General features: G+C 42.2%; 1 protein-coding gene across 3 annotated transcripts in view; it reads right to left on the bottom strand.

Moving 5' to 3' along the window:
- Positions 1–1,233: 1,233 nt before the first annotated feature.
- The window catches only part of FANCD2 (FA complementation group D2), a 40,617-nt gene continuing 17,189 nt past the window's right edge, over positions 1,234–24,661 (bottom strand). For 2 of the 3 annotated variants that reach the window (XM_081185811.1, XM_081185812.1), the window contains 27 exons: positions 24,389–24,496; positions 23,517–23,626; positions 22,248–22,308; positions 21,337–21,456; positions 20,456–20,529; positions 20,210–20,356; positions 19,234–19,334; positions 13,882–13,997; positions 13,029–13,137; positions 12,674–12,775; positions 11,497–11,609; positions 10,547–10,693; positions 10,199–10,315; positions 9,465–9,593; positions 9,190–9,308; positions 8,691–8,801; positions 8,292–8,419; positions 6,845–6,944; positions 6,381–6,503; positions 6,101–6,194; positions 5,537–5,608; positions 5,077–5,115; positions 4,265–4,339; positions 3,646–3,720; positions 2,645–2,791; positions 2,157–2,228; positions 1,234–1,643 (listed from right to left, as the gene is read on the bottom strand). In XM_081185811.1, coding sequence (XP_081041937.1) covers positions 1,563–1,643; positions 2,157–2,228; positions 2,645–2,791; positions 3,646–3,720; positions 4,265–4,339; positions 5,077–5,115; positions 5,537–5,608; positions 6,101–6,194; positions 6,381–6,503; positions 6,845–6,944; positions 8,292–8,419; positions 8,691–8,801; positions 9,190–9,308; positions 9,465–9,593; positions 10,199–10,315; positions 10,547–10,693; positions 11,497–11,609; positions 12,674–12,775; positions 13,029–13,137; positions 13,882–13,997; positions 19,234–19,334; positions 20,210–20,356; positions 20,456–20,529; positions 21,337–21,456; positions 22,248–22,308; positions 23,517–23,626; positions 24,389–24,496 — 2,790 coding nt within the window. In that variant the 3' untranslated portion in view covers positions 1,234–1,562. The remainder of the gene's footprint in view (positions 1,644–2,156; positions 2,229–2,644; positions 2,792–3,645; positions 3,721–4,264; positions 4,340–5,076; positions 5,116–5,536; positions 5,609–6,100; positions 6,195–6,380; positions 6,504–6,844; positions 6,945–8,291; positions 8,420–8,690; positions 8,802–9,189; positions 9,309–9,464; positions 9,594–10,198; positions 10,316–10,546; positions 10,694–11,496; positions 11,610–12,673; positions 12,776–13,028; positions 13,138–13,881; positions 13,998–19,233; positions 19,335–20,209; positions 20,357–20,455; positions 20,530–21,336; positions 21,457–22,247; positions 22,309–23,516; positions 23,627–24,388; positions 24,497–24,661) is intronic. The other variant, XM_081185813.1, reaches the window with a different exon arrangement.

The raw sequence follows: 24,661 nt of genomic DNA, 5'->3' as shown, positions 1-24,661 counted from the left end.
GGAGCAGGCCCAAGGTTGCAGTGCGCGTGCGCCGTCCTTCCCTGGGCCCCGCCCTCCCCAAACCGGCGAGTCTGCGCACTGCGGCAAGTCTAGGCTTGCTGAGCAGATACAGAGACAGAGTTGGCATTTGGGTTTGTTGTGGGTTCAATCTCTTGCTTGTATTTCTCTTCTGAGGCCCAGTAGTGAGGGGCTTTTTTAGATTAAGGAAAGTCAGGTCTACCATACCTAAAGCCTGCAAGAGGGAGATAGCAAGAGAATCTTACGCTTATAAATCATGCGAAGTCAAATTTAAACATATTTGTGCTTCTTATGCTTTTAAGAAAAGGGCTAAGAACACACTCTTTTGGCTACAATACTTATCTTTCCTGATGTTGTGGTTTACCAGATTTTCTTCTTTTTCATAGCTTTGATGTGTAGCTGCAGAAGCCAATATGGCAGCATTGCGTATTACTTTTACACTCTGGAATTAATGCTTCTCTGGACTTGAAAGCTTATGACGCAAAAACTCCTTCCTTCATAGCCATTATGAGGGAAGAAACTGCTGTGCCCCTATGATAAAGCATTTAAAATCAAGCATTATAGTTAAAGGCCTAAGGGACTTTAAAAAGCAGGACTGCCCAAATTTAAAATGCAAATCCCACACCTTAAGGACATATTCAAACCCCAGTTAACACCCCTGTAAGATAAAAAGTTACACAAACAAGAGACATATATTTGCTTTCCTTCCCAACTAATTCATGAAATTTGGGGCATGATTGATTCTCTGCTTACTTAACATTTTCTTACGCTCTGGAAAGCTACATGTATTTCATATTAAATAGAGATAACAGCAATACTTGAAAGACTAAAGCTAGTTGGGCAATTCAGGATAGCAATATTTATATCTTTTCAATGTGTAGACATGGACATGATTCCATAGCATTCAATTGCCCTATTTAAATGCATATAGGCAATGTCATAGAAGCCTTGAAATGACTTGTGGGTAAGGGACACAACTGTCGAAGGTTAATTAAACCTACAGAAATGTCATTTGTGCCCCTTTAGCCCCTTTAAACACTTGCCACAGCATGCAACAGTTAGGATTTCTACTTTATTTAGTAAATTTGTGAATGAAACTCCAAAGATCTTAATACATATTTCTGCATGTAGCACTACAAACAACACAACAGGCTAGAACACTATACAAACGAGCAATGAAATATTTTCATGAGACGAAAGCAACCAAAATGAACATTTTAGTATTTTTTCAAATGTTTAATCAAACATTTCAAATCTTGATTCTTGACTCAAATGAAAAGTTGTATTTTTTTTTTTTACATATCACGGGTGGAGAATATTTAGGGATGGACAGAGAGCAAGGCATATGAGAGAGAAAAAGGGAGACAGATCTGGATGCAAGGAGAAAAGTGCTTTGATTTTCAAGGTGCAAATCTTTCTAGAGATCCACATAAGCTCACTGAAGCACAGGTGTTCTGGACACACAATCCATTCAATATTTGCTTCCTTTAATTTGCTAGTTCCAGTAATTATGCCATGAAGAATTTAAGCCAGTATAGCCCATGCTAATCAGAGCTGTCTTCATCACTGTCTTTGATATCCATCCCATCTTCATTCTCTGAATCTTCCCCTTCCTCCTCCTCCTCCTGGGAAAAAAAAAATCATGGCACTGATGCACAAGCGGTGAAGATTAAGGGATACAGATGTATGCACATTATCTATAAGCATTTTCATTGAGCTAGCCACCACAACCCCAAATATTTCTTGGCCTCTCACCACCAGTTTAAACCTTATTAGCATATATGTAAAGTTAGGGGTAGGTTTCACCAATGTGCAAATTGCTGCCTTTCCATGTCCAAGAAAGGAATGGTTCAGAGTGCCATTTCCATCTTAATCTTATCTCATTAGGCTAACCGGATTATGCCCATTGGTCAGCCTACCCCCCCTCGAGCCTACAGACTACAGCTCATTTCATGCAAAAGATGTTAGTGAGAAAGAAGCAACAGTGGCACAGCTCAGATTACAACAACAGTGAAGACATCTTATCATTGTGCATTTCCTGTACCAGAAACAGAATGATAATCTTGACCCTTCCCCTACTGAAGAATATAATGATCATAAAAACAACAACAACCACAATAGGTGCTTTAGACAATTACCTCTGTAGGAAGCTTGGAAATCTCCTCCTCCATCTTGCTAGCTTGAGATGCCTGTGAAAGAATCTCTTCTCCCTAAAATGGACACAATAAACTTATGATGCCACTCAAAAATAGAACTCTCCTCTCTCTTGACTGGCTTTCTGCTAGTCTGTGAAGACCTTTTGTTTTAGACAAGCATTTGACTCCTGGCATATGACTATTTGGTTTTAAAGCTCTTTTGGTTGCTGCCCCTGCCCCTTTTTTGCACATGGCTCATCTAGTTCCAACAATTTTAACTTTACCATTTCTTCACCGTACAGAGCTTGCTTAGTGTTCACTCAGCTTTCTAAAAAGACATCTGATAACATAAAAGTTATGATCTTCCATGTATTTAAATGTTATTTACTCTGCTAATACTTGAATAATGATGTCCATTCAAATTCCACCAAGCTCAGTCAATGAGCCATTCACAAGAAACCAAGTAGTGCTGTACACATATATATTCTCACCTGCAGATCCCTGTTTTTGAGGACGCCCACCCAGAAAGCTTCCTGACAATGATTGAGAGCCAGCATTGCTTTCACTCGGTAAACAAACAGCTCAAGGGATTTCTTCAGTAGCGGTACATGGCTGGTGAGTCCTGTGTCTTGATGAATCTACACATGGAAGAAATGCACAGAAGGAAATTAACAATCCTTATCTTTTTCTGTATTTAATCAGGATTGTTCAGTTGGTTTGGGATATAGGAAATCTGGCTTCAAACCCTGTTTTATGAATGCACTGAATGGCATTCAGCAAGGTTTTATCTCCCTGTCTCTGCTATGATGGAAATAACGGCCTTCAATATGGTTGTTATAACTAAATAGTATAAAGATTGTAAAATGTATATTATAAACTTAAGAGTGCTATTGATATTGTAGCTTGTTGCCTTTCGACAAACTTGCTCTTTCTTCTGAAGTTTGTCTTCTACCTCCCCTTCTCTCCCAGTTGCTAACTCTAAAAGGACAAGTGTAAGATCAAGGAACAAGTTGTAGGCAACAGGACTGGCAGTGGGGCACAGGGGAGCAGGAAAGGGTCTGCTGCCATAAATATAACCTTCTTAAGTTGATCAGGGTTGAATATTATATTACTACTACTACTATTTTACAACAAAACAACAACAAAAAACAATATCAGGAGTAGCAAAACAGATGATGACAATTTAGCCTTCCAGAAGAATATACCTGTGGTTGTGATATGTCCATAATAATAAAGGTCAGACTTACAAGCTAATAGCAATTAGCTTATAAAAACATTAGCCGGACCCTTCTTATTATGCATGGACAGGAATGGATAAAGCAAGAATAGCTGGAGTACAACCTGGAGATTCCCAGCCTTTTACTGGATTTGCAATTCATTACAAATAATCACTGAAATGGGAAGACTGAGCATACTCTGATAGAGAACTTAAAGCAGATTGACCAGATTGTACTAAATTAGAAGCCAACACCTTTTTTGTAGCCTTCTTTACCTTGGAATGGCCACATATGTGGTGAAGTTGTCTAGTGCTCAGCTGCAAGGTTTTCAGCAAACTCTGCACATCCTCCTGGAAGGTGGAAGAAAACCATTTACAAGCCTGTTCAAAACTGCCACCTATTGGGCTACTTGGAATACTGCATTATCACTAACTCAAGGCTCTATTTTCACTCAATGGGGTATACTGAACCAATTAGGACGGCTTTGCATATTACATCACACCAAACTCAGGTTTGCTACCAAGTGTACAGTCTTGGTTCCTGGACAAGTGTACTTGTATGATGCCCATATTTGCCACATGTCCCCTAAACCTCTTTGAGATGTACATTTAAAAGTAACACACGAAACAGCCCTTATCTGAGTTACTGTCTTACTATTATCCCATGCTCTGGGTCATGGCAGGTTTGCAAGGAAGTGTCACTAAGGCACATAAGTTGTTTCACTATTGGCACTGTTCAGTTCTCAGATCAACTCAGTTATACCAAACATTTCCTCCCCCATTTTCATTGTATCATTTGCACAGTCACTATACTCCATGCTTAGAAAGAGCAGCCACAAATTGTTCAGTCCATTCCCGTGTCAATCAGACGACAGCCCTGTTTCCAACACCTTACCCTGTGTTTTTTAAAGCTGCAGTCCAATAGGGGCATGCCAAGCTTCAAGAATGTTTCCACAAAAAGACGCCCATACTACATGGAGCAAAGACAAAAAGGCAGAAAATGTGGTAATTGCTTACAATAATTAGGAGCTGCTATTTGAACAAGCCATGAGTTTACAACACAGAGCATGGAACCTTGCATATTTGTTTATTTCCCTTTCCAGCCTAATCAGGGAAGAAGTATTAAAGCATATCCCTGCCACCAAATTACATCATTTTAATTTTTATAGTTTCTCCCAAACAATCTCAGGAACTGTTTCATAGGATGCCTGTAGTGCAATGTAGCTATGTAATCAAAAGGTATTTGTGCTCCAAAGTTTCTCTACTGTAGCAGGAATACTTGGGCAGAAGGTACATGTGCCAGTAATTTCAAGTATCAGCATGGTGCTCCCTCATACCTACATCCAAGTTCACATAATAAGCACCTTTCACTGAATGAAGTTCTGTGCTCCCTGCCTTGCAATTATAGCCAGGTGCAGAGTCAAATTGAAGTATCAGAGTGGAAGGCTCTTGGAAGTCCTAGATTGCCTGGGTTGTTTTTGGCACTGAGAGACCAGCAACTTTTGGATGCTCTCCATTTTTTCCTCAATTCCTGCTGTTCACTGCAGATCTCTGTAACTAAGAAATAGCACCTGAGCTTGCTTCCCCCCCCGCCCTGCTCTCTCCCAGCCCCCTTTTCTTTTGTGTGAGCTTGAAGGCAGGGATTGTCTTCTCATGCATTTGTAAGCCCCTGTGGGAGCCACCATTGTCATCAGATCCTCAACTTACCTTCAGGCAAGCACTGAGCACAGGCCTACTGTCAAATACCTGTTTGGAAAGAGTAAAGGATCCAGCAGAAAGAATGATGAGAAGCCAGAATGCTAGTTAAAGCAATTCCTCCCACCTTCCCAATGAACGTAAAAGTCTGTACAAGGTCCTGAGGCAGCTCATTCCAGCTGAACAGCTCTTGTAAGAAATTGCTGTTAGGAAGTTTCTCCTAATGTTTAGCCAAAATCAGCTTCCCTGCAATTTCCACCCATTGATTCTAGTCTGCACTCTGGAACAGCCCCCTGTTTCTGCATGGCAGTCCCTTCAGATGTTTGATGATGGTTACCACATTTTTTTTTTTTTACTCTTCTCCAGGTTAAACATAAAGGCACTCGTTTTGACTAAATGGATAAGAATACAGGAATCCTGCACGGTCATATTCCAGCAATGCATGTTCCTTGTTAATGTGAAGGCTGCTCACCTTGACTAAATTAACAAGGATGTGGAAATCCCGGACAGCCAGGTTCCAGCGTAGCAACTTCTCTAGCTGGACCTGTGGAATAACAGGAGTAGAAATATGTTTATTTGGGTATCATCTGGCTGCTGCCAGGAGATATGTTCCTCAAGGTGAGAGGGAGAGGCAGTGGTGATGAGCAAGTCTGAGGTTCACCTAGGCTTGTTCACACAATGCTAAATCACAGGTTAGTGTTACATCTCATTTAGGCCACTGTCAGTTATGAAAGACAACACATTTATATGACTGAGGTTCCCTACGATAAACAATGCAAGTGAGGGTTTGATCCTCCTCCAGCAAGTACTTTTAATCCAATTGTGCTTAAATGCCATGGAGTGTTTGTGTGTGCGCACATTTACAATCGATTACAAATGTGCTATTTTGCCACTTAGTTATTGTACTTGTGCAAAATCAGCTCTGAGCTTCAGGAATGAAGTACATGGTGAGGCTGAACACGCTCTAACACATTCTGCCAGAGCTATGGCATGCAGACTTCCTGCTAGAAATCTCAGATACCCTATGTCACCCTACCTCACTGGAATCTGATGGTTTTCCAGCAGAAATGCTTTTCGCTGAGCTTTCAAGCTGAGCCATCATCACTCGGAAGAAAACTGGAAAAGTTTGCCTGGTGAAAATAGAAAGTTGTGTTGAAGTCACACCATTTTGAAATAATACACAGCTTTCTGAGCATTCTTATTCTCTGAAGCATTTACATATTATTCATGCTGTATACATAATATAAGTTTCTCCAATATTCCTTCTTTTTGAAGAACTGTTCAATGGAAAAAATAAATCTCAAGGTCTCCATTACCTGGTCAATGTAGGGTAAGTGGAAGAGTATTCATCCTTAGAAGATTGAATCAGCTGCGGAATCCCAACACTGCAAATGTCTTCTATCGCCTTCAATATATTATCTGTGTGCTCCATATAGATACTGTGTGGAACAATTTTTTTTTACACAAATTACCAGAATTCCATATGGTATCAGAAAGCCTTATAAGGCTTATACTACATTACATTACATTTGGCTTGATGTACTAGAAAAGCATAAATGATGTTTTCCTCCCTATTTCATCAACATTCATAATTATAAAAATGTAGCGTAATTACAAATGCAATTTGATTAGAAATTGTGATTTTTAAACAATCTCAGTCGTTGCCAATGAGGCATTTTCAATGTCAAATGAAATAAACTGGCTGCTACATCATGATCTTTTTGTGGGAATGAAAGTAGAGAGCATTATGCTTATATCTCAAACAGAAAGCCATCCTTACCAGAACAAAGTGTGGAGAGCATCATTAAACTGGGAGCCCTTCTGACGAATTCCACTGGGCTGCAGCCATGATTGGCAGAGAAAATGTTTAGTGATGGAAGCTGTCGAAGAAGAACAAAAGAAGAATGCATGGATTTATTTTATTGTGCAGGGCATGCAACAGTCTGTTGATCCGCTTTCAGTGTCTCAGTCAGGTAGCCAGCATGGGGCTATCCTGAGGTTGCTGAACTCCAACTCCCATTAGGCCAGCCAAGAAAGCCAACGGTCTGGCATGATGAGAGTTGTAGTCCAGCAACATTTTAGGGACACCATACAGTGGTGCCCCGCAAGACGAATGCAGGGGCGCAGACTTATAAAAAATATTGGGGGGGGGGGGCGGGAAAGCTCATGAATAATAAATAAGCTCATGAATATGTAGATAAAGTGGCGCCGCCTCCTCGTGAGCGAATAGGGGAGAGCGTGTTGCGCCTATTAATCAGCTCCGAAGGAAATTGGGTGGAGCTTTCGCTCGGAAGGGAGGGCAGGAGGCATGCAGCCCGACCCTGTGCATTTTGGGCTGGGGGAGGGGCGGCGGTGGCGCTCTGCTGGAGGGGTGCCCGAGATTATTGGGGGGGCAGAGCCCCCCCAAACGAATTTTTGAGAGGGCTCGGGCCCCCTCAGGCCCCATGGAGTCGGCGCCTATGGACGAATGCCTCGCAAGACGGAAAACTCGCTAGACGAAAGAGTTTTCCGTTTTGGAGGTGCTTCGCAAAACGAATCTCCTATGGGCTTGCTTCGCAAGACGAAAATGTCTTGCGAGTTCCTGTGGGTTTTTTTCCTCCCCCCCCTTTTTCTAAGCCGCTAAGCCGTTTATCAGCTGATCCGATAAGCTGATAAGCCACTAAAAGCCGCTAAAAGCCACTAATAGCGCTAATGCGCTAATGCGCTAATCCATCAATGGGCTTGCTTCGCAAGACGAAAAAACCGCTAGACGAAGAGAATCACAGAATGGATTCTTTTCGTCTTGCGAGGCACCACTGTACTGGCTATCCATGAGCTAGGCAGATAACATGTGTTGAACACACCATGTGATTTTGCATCAACTTTTATTTCTTGCCATTTGTGACATCTGTGGGCTCAAGTACCTGTGGTTCTGCACCCATTGGAGTCATAGTCTCATAATCCTGCAACTATTTTTCAATGATCTCTGTTGGGTTGTGACATACAAAGCTCCCCCTGTTTTCAGGGAATTTCCAATAAGACGTACAAACATTGTGTGCATCATCCACTTTGGAATCCTATTTCCATCCAGGTTAGTTAAGAAACACTAACCATAAATTAAATCATTTCAACATTTTATTTTTTGAAAGCATAGCATGCCTTCTTCAATGTGCTTGCTGAAACTCTCAAAACTACACATAATTTATACAAATTAAAGCTATGCAATGCAAGGAAACTGTACACATTACCTATTTCATTGCTTTTCTGGCTAGTCCCAGATTTTTCAGTAATGACAAGCAGAAGCTGAGTGAGGCTCAGTGCACAGTAAATGTTGGGAATACTGTGCTGGAAGTTCAGTAAGTATTGAAAACTCTGACTATAGGATACAAAAAAGAAATTATTATTATTACTATTACTATTATTAACAACATTGCTGATAAATTGGCATAATAAACACATTCTAATATTCAGTTTCCCGTGCCCATTGATGGATCCTATATCCTGTTTCTGAATCTTTACCTTTTAGATCCATTTGAAAAACTATCCGGAAGGATCAAGCACTTTGACAAGAGGAAAGGTGGTCTATTCAGAATGGGACTAAAAAAACACTAAGGGGTGCACCATGAGGGACATGTTCTTTATTTTACCTGAGCAACTCCTCAAGAGGGAGATCTCTCTCCCCTGGCTTGAGTCTATGTGCTAGGACACGAAGACCAGATTTCAGCAAGCTATGGTTTTCGTGTTGAGAAAATCCACTCCTGAGGAAAGAGAAGACATCAATCACCTTTTGCAATAATGCCTAGTGTGGGGAAGAGAAATGTAAGCATTCTTCAAGCTCTGTATGCTTTTCATGCACAGACTGCCAGCCACATGTCGTCAGAAATCTTGGGACTCATTTCTACAGCAGAGGACTATCAGCTCTGATTGCATAGTTGAGCACCCTAAAGTTTTGCTTACATTCTTGTCTTAATCTGACAAAGTAACTGTGTCAGGGCTATATGACAATGAGCTTCACAGGAGCCCGTTCCTGACCTTAGCTAAGACTGGCTTGTTTGATGGGAGTCCTAGCCAAGAAGAAAAATAAGAGTCCTAAAATAAGAGTGATGGTTCATCCTCACTGTCATATTTGCACTTCCACACACTCACCAAGCAAACAGAAGGTGAAAGATTTGCAATAATCGCTGGTAACAGGATGACATGAGGTGGTGTTCTTGAATGTTGACCCTTGGCCCATCGATCACACCATGGTTCTCTGCAATCAGTGCCTTAATTGAAGAACAAACTATTAAGTAAAAAGCTGCCATTTGCTTGCTTACATTGTGATCCACCTACTTTACAAAACACTCATGATGGAAACAAACCCCATACCTGTTAAAACACACATTGTATGTTGATGTAGTCTAAGCAATTTACTTTCTAACCTGGAAGTAGTTGTGCATATTTTCCATGTGGTTACACAGTGGCTTCAAGAGTTCAACAGCATATTCAATCACTTCTTGAGATGATCTTTGACAAAGATGTGAGAATCCAACATTTCTATTTCCTTTTCCCTGTAGAAAATCCAAGGTTTTTAAAGTTTTATGCAGTGATCAAACCTTAGTATAGGTGAAAGGGATTTTACCAATGAATGCTCAGCAAACATGAAATTGTCTCCAGTATAGACTAAAGTGCATGGCTGGTACCAGCGTAAAGCTGGGCACATAACTGGGTCACCTTTTGAAGAGAATAAACTTGGAAAAATGTGGCTTGGACTTCCTCCCTCCCCAGCTTCCTACTTTGATCAAACCATAGTTTACTAAATTAGGTTTAACAACAAACTATAATTTGATCAAACCAGGAAGTATACAAGAGTGAATCAGAATGCACAAGGGACAAAGAGAGTGCATTACTTTTGCACAATAGGCTAGTTTTTACACACTCAACGCATCCCTCTCTGCCCTCCACCCAGGCAAGCAAGAAGCACTATCAGAATTCAAGGACACATTTCAACTGGGCCAAAAAACCTCTAGTAGGTTGTAAAGCAGAGCTGATGACAACTGTGGTTCGGGAGGATGTATGCCTTGGGGAGAGTCCTGCAGGCTAGAGGCCTGGGGAGATGCATTTGGTCCCCGACATAAGGAACACAATGCCTTCTTGCTATCTCTTTTGTACGTACCTTAAAAAAGGGGGCTCTTCTTGCAGCAGCTGGAATCAGCATGTGTTCCAACTTACGACTCAGATCGTCCAAAAGGAACAGAAGCTGTGTTGGCCCGATCTGCACCACTTCATGGGTCTAAAAATTTAAGGGAAGAATATGACACAATTAAGCCAAATGCTCATATGGTGCCTATAAATGAAGTATTCTGGGATCTTCAGGGATTTAAATATAGCACTACATAAAAATGCAAGTTCAGGAGATATCAGAGTAGGATGGGACAAGTGTGTGTGTTGCTGCTGTGTATTATCACCACAACAGGTGAGAGTAAGTAGACTGAAGTTTATGTCATTGTTTAAATTTACATGCCTTTGTGTGCATCTCCGTATCCAGAGCAGATTTGGTCAGCAGGCCACTGTGAATAATGCTAAAAACCTCTAAGTCTAGTTCACGGAAATACGCACTATAACTCTGCAGTGGTACCAAAGGAGTCTCTGGTTCTTTTTCTGTTGAGTCCTGAAAAGAAGAAGAAGAACATATTTCTTTGCACAGGACACATCTCTGGGAACTGACTGAGTGCCAGTCAAGTGCAAAAGTAACTCTGCATTTTGCCAGCATTGGTTCTCAATGGCATTTGATAATATGAAATACACAGGTGGCATATACAGATACAGACTGTGCAAATTCCCCTTTCAACAGTATAGAATTATAGAAATGTAAGGCATCTCAAAGGTATCTTTGCCCAACCCACTGCTGAAGCAAGAAATGTTGCTGCTATAGGATCCCTGATAGGTAGATAGCCATCCTAGTCTGTGCTTAAAAACAGCTATAGGACAATAGAATTGGAAGAGCATCACAGAATGGGAAGATAGAAGCACTGCCAAACAATATGGAAATGACTGCACATTCAGATTATGGTGCTTCTTCCTTAATGTCTTGTCTTAGATTTTCACTAAGGGGGCATGTATTTGTATATGCTGCCAGTGTACTGCACATCCAGAAGGAAAGAATATAAGAAAAATAACAAATCATGGGTACACCGATTTAAGACTTGAAAAATCCAAGGCACCCTAAGAATCTGAAATGCATTTTTGCTGGCCCCAACCCCTTAAGCCACTGAGTGGATACCAATTACCCTGGCATGTTTGCACCAATGCTGCTTTTTTATCATGCGGTTTATCAGATTTTTCATGAGAGGATGGTCATAATCAGGGAGAGAATAAAGCTCAAATTTCTAGGGGGAAAACCCACAGCACCCCAGTCTGCTCTTTTCAGTTTCCTTTTGTATACTCCTTAAAAGAACTTGGGCTATATAGAACCTTCTCTGGTTGGCTGATCTCAGCTTCAGGCTGATTTGCTTCTGTGTTCTCATCCAGCTGTGAGTTGTCTGCAGAACTGTTTTTGCCATTATCAGATTTGGGGGTTTTTTGCCCTGAAAAACAAGGGAGCATTTCACAAGCAGAGGGAAAGGGGGCAAGATCTGTTGGGATGAGCATCTTTGGATCCCCAGCTAAGCTGGGAAGTTCCTGACACAGCTAAGTCCCCACCCTTGGCTCAGATGGAGCTATGCAAACTCCTGCAGCAGCCAAAGCTGGTGCAAGCCCAGAATAAGGGGCGTTCCAGGACAGGAGGGAGGGGGGACATAATGTGCATCCCAAGCCCCGTCTGATCAGTCATGTGACCCTAGGAGCCCTGCATGAGTTAAGCTAGCAAAAAGGATGGCCTAATGGAAACAACACCACAGAAGTCAACGAAGAGGACCTGGTCCTCAGTAACTGGGCCCAGTAGCACCTGGTGCCCCACTGAGGCCACTCCAAATGGGACTTCTGGACCCAGTGGATCTCCAGTTCAATCTCATGGTTGTACCTGCAGGATTCAAACTGTGCATGCCCCAAGCACAGCTCACTTCACTTCTTGACATCTGTGGTGTGTGGTATGCTGCCTCACAGGCTCCCTGCATATGGACTTTGCATTCAGGAGAGGGGCTGGGGGCACTTGGAGAAAGGCGCTATGCACTTGAGGAACACACTCCACAAACACTGGGTGCCTTCCAAACAAAGGCTGCCCCTCAGACATGGAGAACAATCAATACCTTCATGCTAACACCTTTCTCCCTATCTTCACTCTCCAAAGGAATGCCACTAGCGCAGCAGTGACTGCTGCCGTACTACTACTCACAAGAAGGAGTAGCTATAGACGGAGAACTGGGTAAGCCTGGAAGAGGGGAGCCCTTCTCAGTGTGGAGGCCTGGCAGCCTCCCGGTCGACCCAGCCCTTCTAATACTCCTGCAGCACCATGGTATACAGGCCATGATATACAGAATCCTTCACTGAACAAAGGCACAATTATACTTTAAGCTTGAGGTGCTGTGCTATACAGTCTTTTTATTGCGTAACCTCTTCTGCATTCCTGGACTTATTTGCAAAAAAAGTTTATAGTCTCGATTATATCCTTCCATGAATTTTTATTTTAAAAATAAAGTTTAGCATATGTTACCTTTGCTCTTCTTTTTGGTGGCACCAATGGTATTGATGACAGGTACTCCTTCTGAGGATTCAGAATCAAAATTTGCAAGAGGGGGAACATATCCAGGGCTTGCTGAGAAACAAAAGGGGAAGCAATTATGTTGACTACATTAAGGCAGCCTTCATACATTACAAAGTTTCTACATGAATTGTATTTCCATGTGGCAATGAGAAATATACAGGTAGCTCTAACTGTGCAGCAATCCTACACATGCAGAAAAACCACAGTCAACCTGTTTGCCAGCCCATCTACTTGTAGACATATGCAGATACTGGATATTCTCTTTCCCCCATGCCCTTTAACCCTGAATTTTGTTCTTGCTCACCTGCCAAGCATTTTTCCAGCAGACACTGTAGCTCCGTAATGTTCTGTAACCGAGTCAAAACTTTCCCCTTTATCTCGGGGTCATCTTGTTGACAGAAGGCATTCACCACCTTAAAAGGCAAAGCGAAATTGTGAAACTGAGAAAGGGACATCTCCTTTCCTAGCTACCTCTGCTAATCTAGGATGGCTGCTAAACCTTTTATCAAATCTGATAATTCCAGAGCACACTGGAGAGACATCTTAATGCACTCCACAATAAGGATTGTGTCCTTCAGCCTTTGTCCAATTCCAAATACATCACCTGTTATAAATAAGTTGCTGACTTGGACCATAAAATGTCAGCCAAACAACATGGTGAAGTGCATCTGCAAATTTCATCCCCTTGACCAGGAACCCACAGCTTTAATGATGCAGATATATTTTTTGAAACTGTTGTACTATACTGCATGAGACAGTGCTCTGACATCTTGGGGCAGACAGTCTTTTCAAAAGTAATGTGACAAACAAAGAAAACAATTAAAAAGAATAAAAAGAACCCTGGAGGCTCCTTTGTACACTTATTTTTCCAGTTAGAAATATTAATATCTGTATTATAAAAAGTGTGTACTTCTGAAGGCATGTATTTTTTTACATGTACCAATTAGGAAGCCACACACTTCTTCACCCCCAAACGCAAAAATACTATTTATGTCATGAAAATGTGACTCCATTTAGACACACACAGAACCCAGTTTAGGAACGCTTCCCTTTATGTTTTTGGGGAGATAGTATTGTCATATCAGACAGACATCTGGCCTATTAGCCAGAATTTGAAGGAGTAGGAAATTAACTATTTCTTGCATAGTACTGCTCACCTCACGAAACCAGTTGAGGGCATGAAATAGAAGAGAACAGAGGAATTCACGTTCTTGCTTCGATAAGGAATCTAACTTTCCTACCACCTCCAAGTTGGTCAGATACAAAGGACATCCTGTAACAAACATGGCAAAACCCCAGGGCTTAAGTTAACTTAAGTTCAACATAATCAAAGCACCCACCCACTGCCACCTTCACAAAGTTCAGCTGGCCTGAGAGGTAAATGGCACACGACCAGTGATTCCTAGTATACCTTGGGTTACATACGCTTCAGGTTGCAGACTACGCTAACCCATAAATAGTACCTCAGGTTAAGAACTTTGCTTCAGGATAAGAACAGAAATCGTGCTCCGGCGGCATGGCAGCAGCAGGAGGCCCCGTTAGCTAAAGTGGTGCTTCACGTTAAGAACAGATTAAGAACGGTTTCAGATTAAGAACAGACCTCCAGAATGAATTAAGTACTTAACCCGAGGTACCACTGTAATTCAGTCCATTTTGGGGGAATTAATAGTATAACTTAGGAGACAACAAATTAGAAGATAAGATGTTTTGCTCACAACCCAGCTCTGAACATCCCAAGTCCTCAAAGAGATTACAGGACAGGCAGAGCCAACTATCTTCTGCTGTAGTCCATGGGCTAAAGCAATAAATCATGGAACTTTGGAGTGTCAGGCATAGCCCTACTGGCTTTAGCCCAAACGTAGCAGAGTTTTCCTGCACAGCGAAGAAGCTAGTTGCGGCAGTAATGACTAGTCAGCTAGACTCAGAAGAACTATTTACAGGATTTATTAAAAAAGGGAAAATAAAACCAGCAGAGTTTCTGCATACAAATAAAAGCAAAATAAATCCTCTTTTTCTCTCTCTCAAAACCATACACAGCACTTCTAACTCCTAACACACCTCACACCAAACTGTGCTAGCAATCCCTAGATAACAGAGTTGAGTGCTGCTCGTTAACCAATCAGAGTGAGTAGTTTCTAGGTCAAGCAGACCTGGGCTTTCTGCCAAGAGTAAATTGACACCAGCTGGAGTTAATTGGTGAAGCTAGAATCTGCAAGTTTCCCACAAGAACCAATTAACAGAAACTGAAACCGAAACTGAACACCCCCTCACAGATTCTGCTGAACAATTAACACCAAATACACCTATGTAGGAGATCATTTTTCCAGCAAACCTAAACCCTTGCACATTCGCTTGTTCTTTACCTTTGCCAATGGTTTAGTTAATACATCTGCTACATTTTCTTCACTTGACACATAAGTACAGGTGATTACATTGTCTTGTACACAGCAACGTACATTTTGGTATTTTACAGAGATATGTTTTGAACGCGATTTGAAACCCTCTGTTTTACTTAAGGTTATACAAGCTTGATTATCAATGTAAACTTGTACTGGTTCTCCACAATTTACATTTAAATCTGCCATCAAATGCTTGAAATAAATCACCTCGTTGCACAATTCACTCAATGCGGCATACTCTGATTCCGTTGATGACACACTTACAACGTCTTGCTTGCGTGACCGCCAGCTGATTAAAACTCCACCGACCATTATAACTAGTCCTGTGACAGATTTTCTATCCGGCAAATTTCCCCAGTCACTATCACAGTAGCAACTCAACATTTCGTCCTCTGAAGAATTTAATTGTAACATATAGCCAATTGTCTGTTTGAGATATCTCAGAACTTGTTTTACCCCTTTCCAGGCATTTAGTGTGGGTTTTGAGACCAATCTACTTAATATGCCTACTGCATAGCTAATATCAGGTCTGGACCACTGTGCTAGATACAATAAACTTCCAATTACAGAGTGATATACATCAGGATATTCAAATTCAGGACTCTCATCTATGTGAAGTGTTTTTATGAAACCTGGATCCATAGGCACCGCTGCCCCTTTGCAATCCTGCATCCTGTATGTAGTCAGTAGTTGTTTAACTTTGTTCTGCTGACTAATTAGGCAGCTGCCATCTTGGGCCCAGCACACTTCCAACCCTAGATATGTCCTAACCAGGCCTAAGTCTTTTGTACACCCACCTGCAGCCTACAATCTTTGCCCCCTCAGGCGCTGCTACTGGTGTAAAGACCTTATGCTCATTCAGAGAGGACATCTCTTCCTCCATTGCCTGTTTCCAGCGCTCTGCCTCCTCTTTTGGTAACTTTAACACCTCCTGAAAACTCTTGGGCTCTGCACTTACACTAAACACATTTGCAGTATCTGGGGAAAAACGCACTGGAGGCACTCCTTTGTTTTGTCTTTTAGATCTTCTGGGAGAAAATTTTTCTTCTGACCCACTTTCCTCCTCAGAACTACGACCTCTCTTTTGTTGCTTAGCCACTGGTCTCTGGCTAACTTCACTTTCCTGAGAGCTCTTATCTGAACTTTCCTCCCCCTCAGACTCTGATTCTCTATGTTTACCTTCAGAGTCATGAAGCTCCTGGGAAGGTTCAAACCAAACCTCAGTATTGGCATGTAGTCTCTCCCAGCCACTATGTTCACAAAAGCTGGCATTCCTGGAGATCACAATGCCATTCGTCCCTTCAGCAAAGCGGAAACCTTTTCCCAGCTCCTGGTAATCCACAAACACTAACTGTTTGGTCTTAGGATCTCCCTTCTTCCTCATTTGTTTCGGAATTAATACCCAGGCTTTTGATCCAAACACATGCAAGTGGTCAATTTTGGGTTTTTTCTGAAACAATTTAAAGTACGGAGTTGTACCTATTGTTTGGTGAAAGAGCCTATTTTGGAGATAACACGCGGTGAGCATGCTCTCCCCCCAATAAGACATGGGTAAATCAGCATCATCAAGCATGGCAAACATCATATCTTGTAAAGATCTGTTTTTTCGCTCTGCAACGCCATTCTCCTCTGGGGAAAAAACATTCGTTTTTCTATGCCCAATGCCACGCTTTTGTAACCAATCTCTAAAGGCATTTGACATAAATTCGCCACCTCTGTCCGTCTGTATCCTTTTGAGTTTAATGGACAGAAATCTTTCCACAGATGCCACCCAGCCTTTAAACTTAGTGAACACATCACCCTTATTTTTCATGGGAAAAACCCAAGAATAACGCGTGGCGTCATCCACAATTGTTAGTGAAAAACGCGATCCACCCCTGCTTACAGCAAATGGACCAATTACGTCCATGTGAACCAGCTGTAGCGGTGACTCACTAACTCTGTCACTTCTGGGGTAAGAGACTCTGTGGGTTTTAACCTTTTTACAGACATTACAATCAAGGTACTTGTTACAACTCTTTAAATTACCCCCATCAGCCAATTCAGACATTTTTAGTACACTTTTCCAGCAAGCATGCCCCATTTTCCTATGCAATAAGTGCACACAGTTGTCATGTATAGCTTTGTTATTCACTGCAGGCTGAGATTTACTGACTACTGCTGCAACTTGAGATCCTGCTTTAAGCCAAAACAAGCCTCCCTCTGACTTAGCAGTGCCTAAAATCTCACCAGCCTTCTTAATAATGCAACTGTCTCCTTCAAAATGCACTTTAAACCCAGCTTTTAGCAAACAATCTACAGACATCAGATTGCTCCTTAATGACGGCACACAAAGTACATTTTGCAGGCATTCACGAAGACAAGGAACAAAAACTGCACCCCCCGAAATCACTTCGGAAGTACTTCCGTCTGCTAGAGCCACCTGGCTGCGCTGTGCTGAGTTCTTGGAAACAAACAATTCATCTGAATTCACGATGTGGCGAGACGCTCCCGAATCGACCACCCAGACCGCTTGTTTCTCATCAGCAATCTTGACCTCGCCGGTCACCAGCTGAGCCGACTGTTTTCGTTTGAAGAATTTCTTTTTACGCTGCTGCTGCTGCTGCTGCTGATCTCGTCTCTGCTCCTGCACTGGCAACTGAGACTTGACCAACTCCGGACATTGTCGTTTTAGATGCGCTGAAGACCCACATCGGAAACAACGCCTAACAGCAAACGCTGACTCCTCACTGGTACGCTGCTTTTGCTCCACCTCTGGCACGGCATGAGAACTCCTTCCAAACCGTCCACCTGTAGAAGCCTCTGCAGCCAACGACCTTTCTTGCCTCTTCTGCCATTCTTCAATCAAACGCCCAGTAACGTAACTGACTGATAAATCACGCTCCTGCATGCCTTCTAAAGACAAAACTAAATTATCCCAGCTTTCCGGGAGAGAACTCAAAATAATAGCCACCTTCTCCTGCTGGTCTAATGCACAGTCTCTTTCCTGTAGCGCGGCAAACTTTAACTGTAAACTGTGTAGGTGTTCCTGCATTGTAACCCCAGGCTGTAGCATTGCCTTGTACAATGCCTTGCGAATGAACAGCTTGGAAACCGCTGTCTCACGCACATGGAGTTCTTTAAGTGCTTGCCACACACCTCTAGCTGTCTTGATTCCCCTCACATACGGCAACTGGGAATCTTCCAGCCCCAAGACAATTGTGGCCCTTGCTCTTTGGTCTTTATCGAGATCTTCATCATCAGGCTTCGTAGGAAACTTACTCACCACTTGCCAGAGACGATCCCTCTGCAGCACTGCCTGCATGCGTTCCGACCACAGCAAGTAATTGGAGTCATTCAGACGCTCAAAAGCCATCTGAACTGGTTGTGAGGCCATCTTGAGAGCGATGTCCCTGGAACCCGGAACCAGCTACTCACGACCACCGAGAGAGAAAACAGGAACCACAGCACCCAGCACTCACACGCTGCAGCTGTTGTCCTTGAGTCCACTGCGTCACCAGCTCACCACGGTCAGGAACCAGCCAGAGAACAACAACCTCTGGAACTACTGGAACCAACGCCGTTGATGCTGACACCACCGCAACTCAGGCTGGCAGCACAATGCCCATAACCTCATGGAACTTTGGAGTGTCAGGCATAGCCCTACTGGCTTTAGCCCAAACGTAGCAGAGTTTTCCTGCACAGCGAAGAAGCTAGTTGCGGCAGTAATGACTAGTCAGCTAGACTCAGAAGAACTATTTACAGGATTTATTAAAAAAGGGAAAATAAAACCAGCAGAGTTTCTGCATACAAATAAAAGCAAAATAAATCCTCTTTTTCTCTCTCTCAAAACCATACACAGCACTTCTAACTCCTAACACACCTCACACCAAACTGTGCTAGCAATCCCTAGATAACAGAGTTGAGTGCTGCTCGTTAACCAATCAGAGTGAGTAGTTTCTAGGTCAAGCAGACCTGGGCTTTCTGCCAAGAGTAAATTGACACCAGCTGGAGTTAATTGGTGAAGCTAGAATCTGCAAGTTTCCCACAAGAACCAATTAACAGAAACTGAAACCGAAACTGAACAATAAATGCCATTCATTCACAGAGATAACTGTCCATAACCTGTACCTAATAGGGCATCAACATCATCCAAGCTCCCTTTATTCAGTTCCGCCATGCAGAGTCTCAGCAGTCGGAAGAATGGTGACAAACACAGAGGAGACACTACCCTGGGGAGAGAAAGGAGAGAAGAAATGAAAAATGTCCTAGTCCAGTCTTCAGTATCTCCGGACATGGCTTGGAAAGACCAGTCTGAAGCCCTAGATCAGGAGCAGCTAACTTGCAGCCTTTCCAGACGTTGATGAACTCCAACTCTCATCAGCTCCACCCAGCATGGCCAACAGTCTGGGATGATAGGAACTGGAGTCCAACAACTATGTTGGCTGCCCTGGTCTAAATCTATACAGGACCAATAAATGACCACCAAGTTATCTCACACCACTTAATACGTTAAAAAACCAACAGTTAGTTTCCTTGGGGGATCTCTTTAATAGGCATATTCATTGTGTTTATGTATGAGGGCCACAGGTTAGCCACCCCAACCCTAGACAATACTATGCTAGGTGAATAAATAGTTTGGACTTTGCTTAAGGCAACTTTATGTGTTCTTACTACGTTCTTCTGACAATGTAAAACTTGGCAAATTTTTTAAAGTATATTTAAATTTGCCTGCATCTTTCTTGTTGCATAAATTGCCTCCTCTCATGAAACTGGAATCTTTGTTCCCATTTGCAAGGACTAGGGGAAAAAGTTGGGATAATTGGGAGATGCAGATGCACTACTTAGCAAACTGGAGAGATAGGGAAGGTAAGCTGTGGCAAGGCAATGAGATGTGTTTTGAAAAGGAATACTGTGAGTCTGCTGCTCTTTCCCCTTGTTTTTACATTTATCAGAAATGTCTGCGTGTTTTCTTCATAACCATCCTGACTAGTTCTTTCTGAAGGAACAAAACAACATATTTCCATGATTCCATTTAAATTTTAAAAAGTATGTGTTAGGAGTCACATTCTGCCTTGGCCAATAAGAACAGAGAAGCACCACTGACCTTTTGTCATGGCTCTTAGCTGCTACTTCATCTACATTCTTGCTCAAATAGCTCTGGGACAGCAGAGGCAACAAGTTAATAGCAATTATTCCCTCACTTTTGTCATCTTCCAAGCTATACAGGGACTTCACCGGGAGCAGAAAAGCACTGCAGAGGAATCAAATATCAATTGATGGCCAATGGTACAATAACTAATTAAATTTTTTTGTACTAAAGGAGGTGAATGGTATTTTTTTCCTGAAATACCTGTCCTCTATAGGGAGAAGATCTGTCACAAAATCTCTCTCAAAGTCCTTCTCCACACTGTTCTCAATCCACTCCTGAAAGAATGACAGTTCCACAGGGAAAATTCATTTTAAAGAATTATGTTGAAGGGTGACTGTGTAGGCTAGAGGAGGAAGTGAAGCATGCAAACTAGCTAAAGCAACTCCTCCTTTATCCCCCACTACTTTTCCTTTGACTGCTTCCACTGAGAACCCCTTTACCCTCCTAGACTTTAATTAGCCTAATCTACTCCCAATACTGGTTCAAGTGGTATGGCACTTAGGTGTGGGGCCAAAACCTTATTTTCCCTCCAAAAACAAGATATTATTTTATTTAAGGATTTAGTAAAGCAGCAAGTTAAACTTTCTTTAAGGAAAAAAGATTTTAGGATGTAGAAGTCAGAAGAAGTCAGAAACAAACTATGGCTTACCACAAACATGCAGCATGCTGGTGCATGTTATTCCAATTGCATCCACGCTGTTTCTTTTGTTGCCAAAAGCCAGGTGAAAACCAACCACAGTGCTGGCAGAGTGTTACGTGTGAACCAGCGCTCATGGTTTGTTTCTTCCATGTAAACCAAGAGCATGAAGTAAAAAACAAACCTTCAACTCATGGCTTATAGAGAGAGAAACAAACCATGAACAATGGTTTGCATGTGACGCTAAGCTAGTGCTGTGGTTGGTTTCCTCTCAGCTTGGTAAAGGGAGCAGGAGGAGCAACTGGAGCAATATGTATGAGCACAATTGCTTCAGATTAAGGTTTACCATGATTTACCAGACTACTGTTTCAGCTAATATTATCCCAGCTACGGTTATACAATGTCTGTAACTGAATGGATGCAGACCAATAGCTCTATAACTTACCAGGATCTGAGAATCCAAATTCCCTTTTTGAATCAAGTTGGCGAGTTCATCGTAATAGAGAGCCAAGGCCTGGGGGACCTGTCCGCAGCAAGAGCAAACCAGCTCTAGTAAAGATATAATCTGTAGGAAAAAAAGAAGCAGAGTAGTTACTGGAGGATGATATGGTTTCAGCTTTCCAATGTTCGCACATAGCCCACAAACCCCCAAGTGGCTTTAGAGGTTACAAGAAATGTCATTAGCCAAATGAATGTCACTCTGGCATTTGGTCGACGGCTCTTCTCATAATTGTGATAGGATAATTGTACAGGCAACTTGTGATGGTTCCACAAGTGCAGGCAGCCTCTGCACATTCCCCTGTGAACATTATAAGGAACACCAGCAGCCAAATGTTAAGTAATATCTGACACCTATCTCTGAAACGCATTCTGTGTGCACAAATCTACACTGACACCTTGTCTTATTGACAGTGACATCCTGCTCCTCCCATAACTCCAACTCATCCATTCTCAGATTAATTCTTCCAAGTTTATTTTTCTAACCTCTTTACCTGGCCTCACCTCACATAATGCTAAACCATGGTTTCTAGCATTATGAGCAAAGGCTCTGACAAGCCTTGGGCTTGAATATTCTCTCCTCCCATCTCCTCTTTAGCACATAAGGAGATAGTTTAAAATGAAAAGCAGAAACTTTCTAACGACTCCCCCCCCCCCATGTTAAAATTGGGGCAGATTACGGTCAGTTTAAATTCTAAGTTAATAAATAAGCAAGCATCATGTTGGTCTGAATATCTCCCCAAGCTTTACACTGACTGATCCTTCCCATTCAGTTCTGCTGCAATTTTTCAAAGAACACATCTCTTCCCCACATACTACCTATTCCCAGAGGGGTCCTGCAAATATCCAAATACTTGCCTGTCTACATTGCTCCTTGCTCAGCTGTGCCCGTTCCAAGAGCTGTCCATTTTCTTTACTCCTGAAATTATATTTTAGAGTAATTATTTTTAACAGATGTAGTTGGGCGCTCGCATATACATTTCTGAGCCACAGAAATGGAACGAAGGCTGCTTCAAAGACTATAAATTCATTACATTCTTTACATCTCATTGATCATCATTCACTGTCCAATTAATCATCACAATGATATAACTGTCACAGTCCCATATGGGTAGGGAGGTGGCTTCAAATGCCATAAATGCTCACATATCCTCTGAAGGCTTACTCTCTAAAACAAACGAACCCCAAATACTATTGCCTAATGAACTGAAAACTGAAATCCAGTAAGAATTGTGTCTCTTCACAAGAACACTATTATTTTATTTTATAGCTTCTGTTGTGTTTTCGATCATGCAGCACTTCATATCACAGAATTAAAACAATACCATGGAGGGGTCCCTTCCTAATTTGCAGAATGCATTTTGATAGCATTCATTCCAAAAGCCCAGGAACGCAGAATTCTACCTCACCTTTAACAAGGCATCAATAAATCATATGCAAATGTATTGCAGATCATTAGGCTCTACAACATTTTGGCAGACATTTGAAAAGCGGTGTGCCCCTCATCTCTCTTGCACTATTGGTATACGTTGTGTGTACACAGGGAACACAGAAATCCTGCTGCTCACTTTTTCTAAGGCTCTGCTTTCTTTTTCCCCATAGACCACTTAAAAATTGCTGAGGGTCCTGGTGGACCAATTAATGATTTTTTTCTGCTTGTTGTAGCAACTGTACTGCACTGTGCTAGACGCTGTACAATTTTAAACTGTATTTTTATTGCGTCCTTCAGTTCTTATATAATTGTATTTTATTGTATAACAATCTGAATTCCAGAGACTTCAAACTGTAATATAGTAGAATACAAGAAATAAATGAATAAATAAAAATACAATTAAAAATCACCATATTTAACACAATGGATAAGCTGCCTCCTGTCTTCAGCCACAAATCCACCTGAATGAAGTTTGCCCATGGACGAGTTTGGAAGCCCCTGTTCTAAGGCATACTGTTGGCATCAGCCTTAATGGAGCTCTTTTGGGCAACCTATATATTTGGAAATTGGTTTTTGAAAATTGCTATATTCTCTTGGGTTTTTCATGGTGCGGTTTTCAAGAGACACCCTCGGTTGCCATCTGTATATAGAAAAGAGTTAAACGACAGTGGGCAAATTCTTCTCCATTTCCTCACCTCTTTGCTGCCATGCTTCCCACCATGGTAACTGCACCAATAATACCAATGCGCTTATACTTTGGAATAGTGCTGGAGAGTTGCTTCCTGATCACCATATGCATGTCATCCTGCATGGAAAGAGAGGAACCAGAATGTCAGAAATAACAACGCCTCATCCAGATGCAGTCACAGTAAATCTCATGCCACTGAATTATGCGTGAAATCTCTAACACCTGAAAGGGTAGAAGTAGTACATGTGCTGGAATTCAGTGGAGTAAGTCTGAGAAGTGGATAAATGTTTTCTCTCTAAGGTAGCAGGTATCAGCAACGTTCAGCAAATTTTGACCATTCAGTTAACACACACACACACACACACACACACACACACACACACACACACACACACTGGCATCTAGATATTTGCAATTAGGTCATAAGAACATCCCTGCTGGATCAGACCAAAAGCCCATTTAGTCCATCATCCTGTTCTCACAGTGGCGAACTAGGTGCGTATGGGAGCCCAGAATCAGGACATGAGTGCAACAGCAATGCTCCCCACTTGTGCTCTTCAGCAACTGGTACTCAAAGGAATTCCATCTTGGAGGTAGTACTGTATTGGCCCAAATATAAGCTGCACTTTTTTCCAAATTCCGACTCTGAGAAGTTAAAGTGCGGCTTATATTTGGAGCCGAGTGCCAGCACCGGCTTGGGGAGTGGGGTGCTGAGCACCGGCTGCCCCCTGTTCAGGGCGTTAGTGCTGGGAGGCGGGCCGCACCCGTAAATAAACCTTGAATTTTAAAGGTGTGGCTTATTTGCGGGTGCGGCTTATAGCCAGGCCAATACAGTGCATAACCATCAGGATCCACAGGACTCAGTATGTTTTTACTCACCTGAATGTGACTGCTTTTGTGCCCCTGGCTGAGTGCCAGCATGCTAAGAATCTGGAATAGCTTCCGGATTTGTTGTGGACTTAGATTATCCATATAATCTAAAATGCTCTGAAAAGGAGAGATCGGAGTCATGCCAAGTACTCCATATCTTCATGATAAATTCTAATAACAGAATGTGCAGTACAGCAAAAAGTATACTGTTAACACCTGGACTGACTTCCTCTGTGTAAAGGGCCACAAAAGGTGGACCATTAACCAAACTGTGGTGGACCG

Source organism: Podarcis bocagei, assembly GCF_964188305.1.
Source record: "Podarcis bocagei genome assembly, chromosome: 2".
NCBI lineage: Eukaryota > Metazoa > Chordata > Lepidosauria > Squamata > Lacertidae > Podarcis > Podarcis bocagei.
Note: the sequence above shows the minus strand (reverse complement) of the source record. Positions and strands in the feature narration are given on the sequence as shown.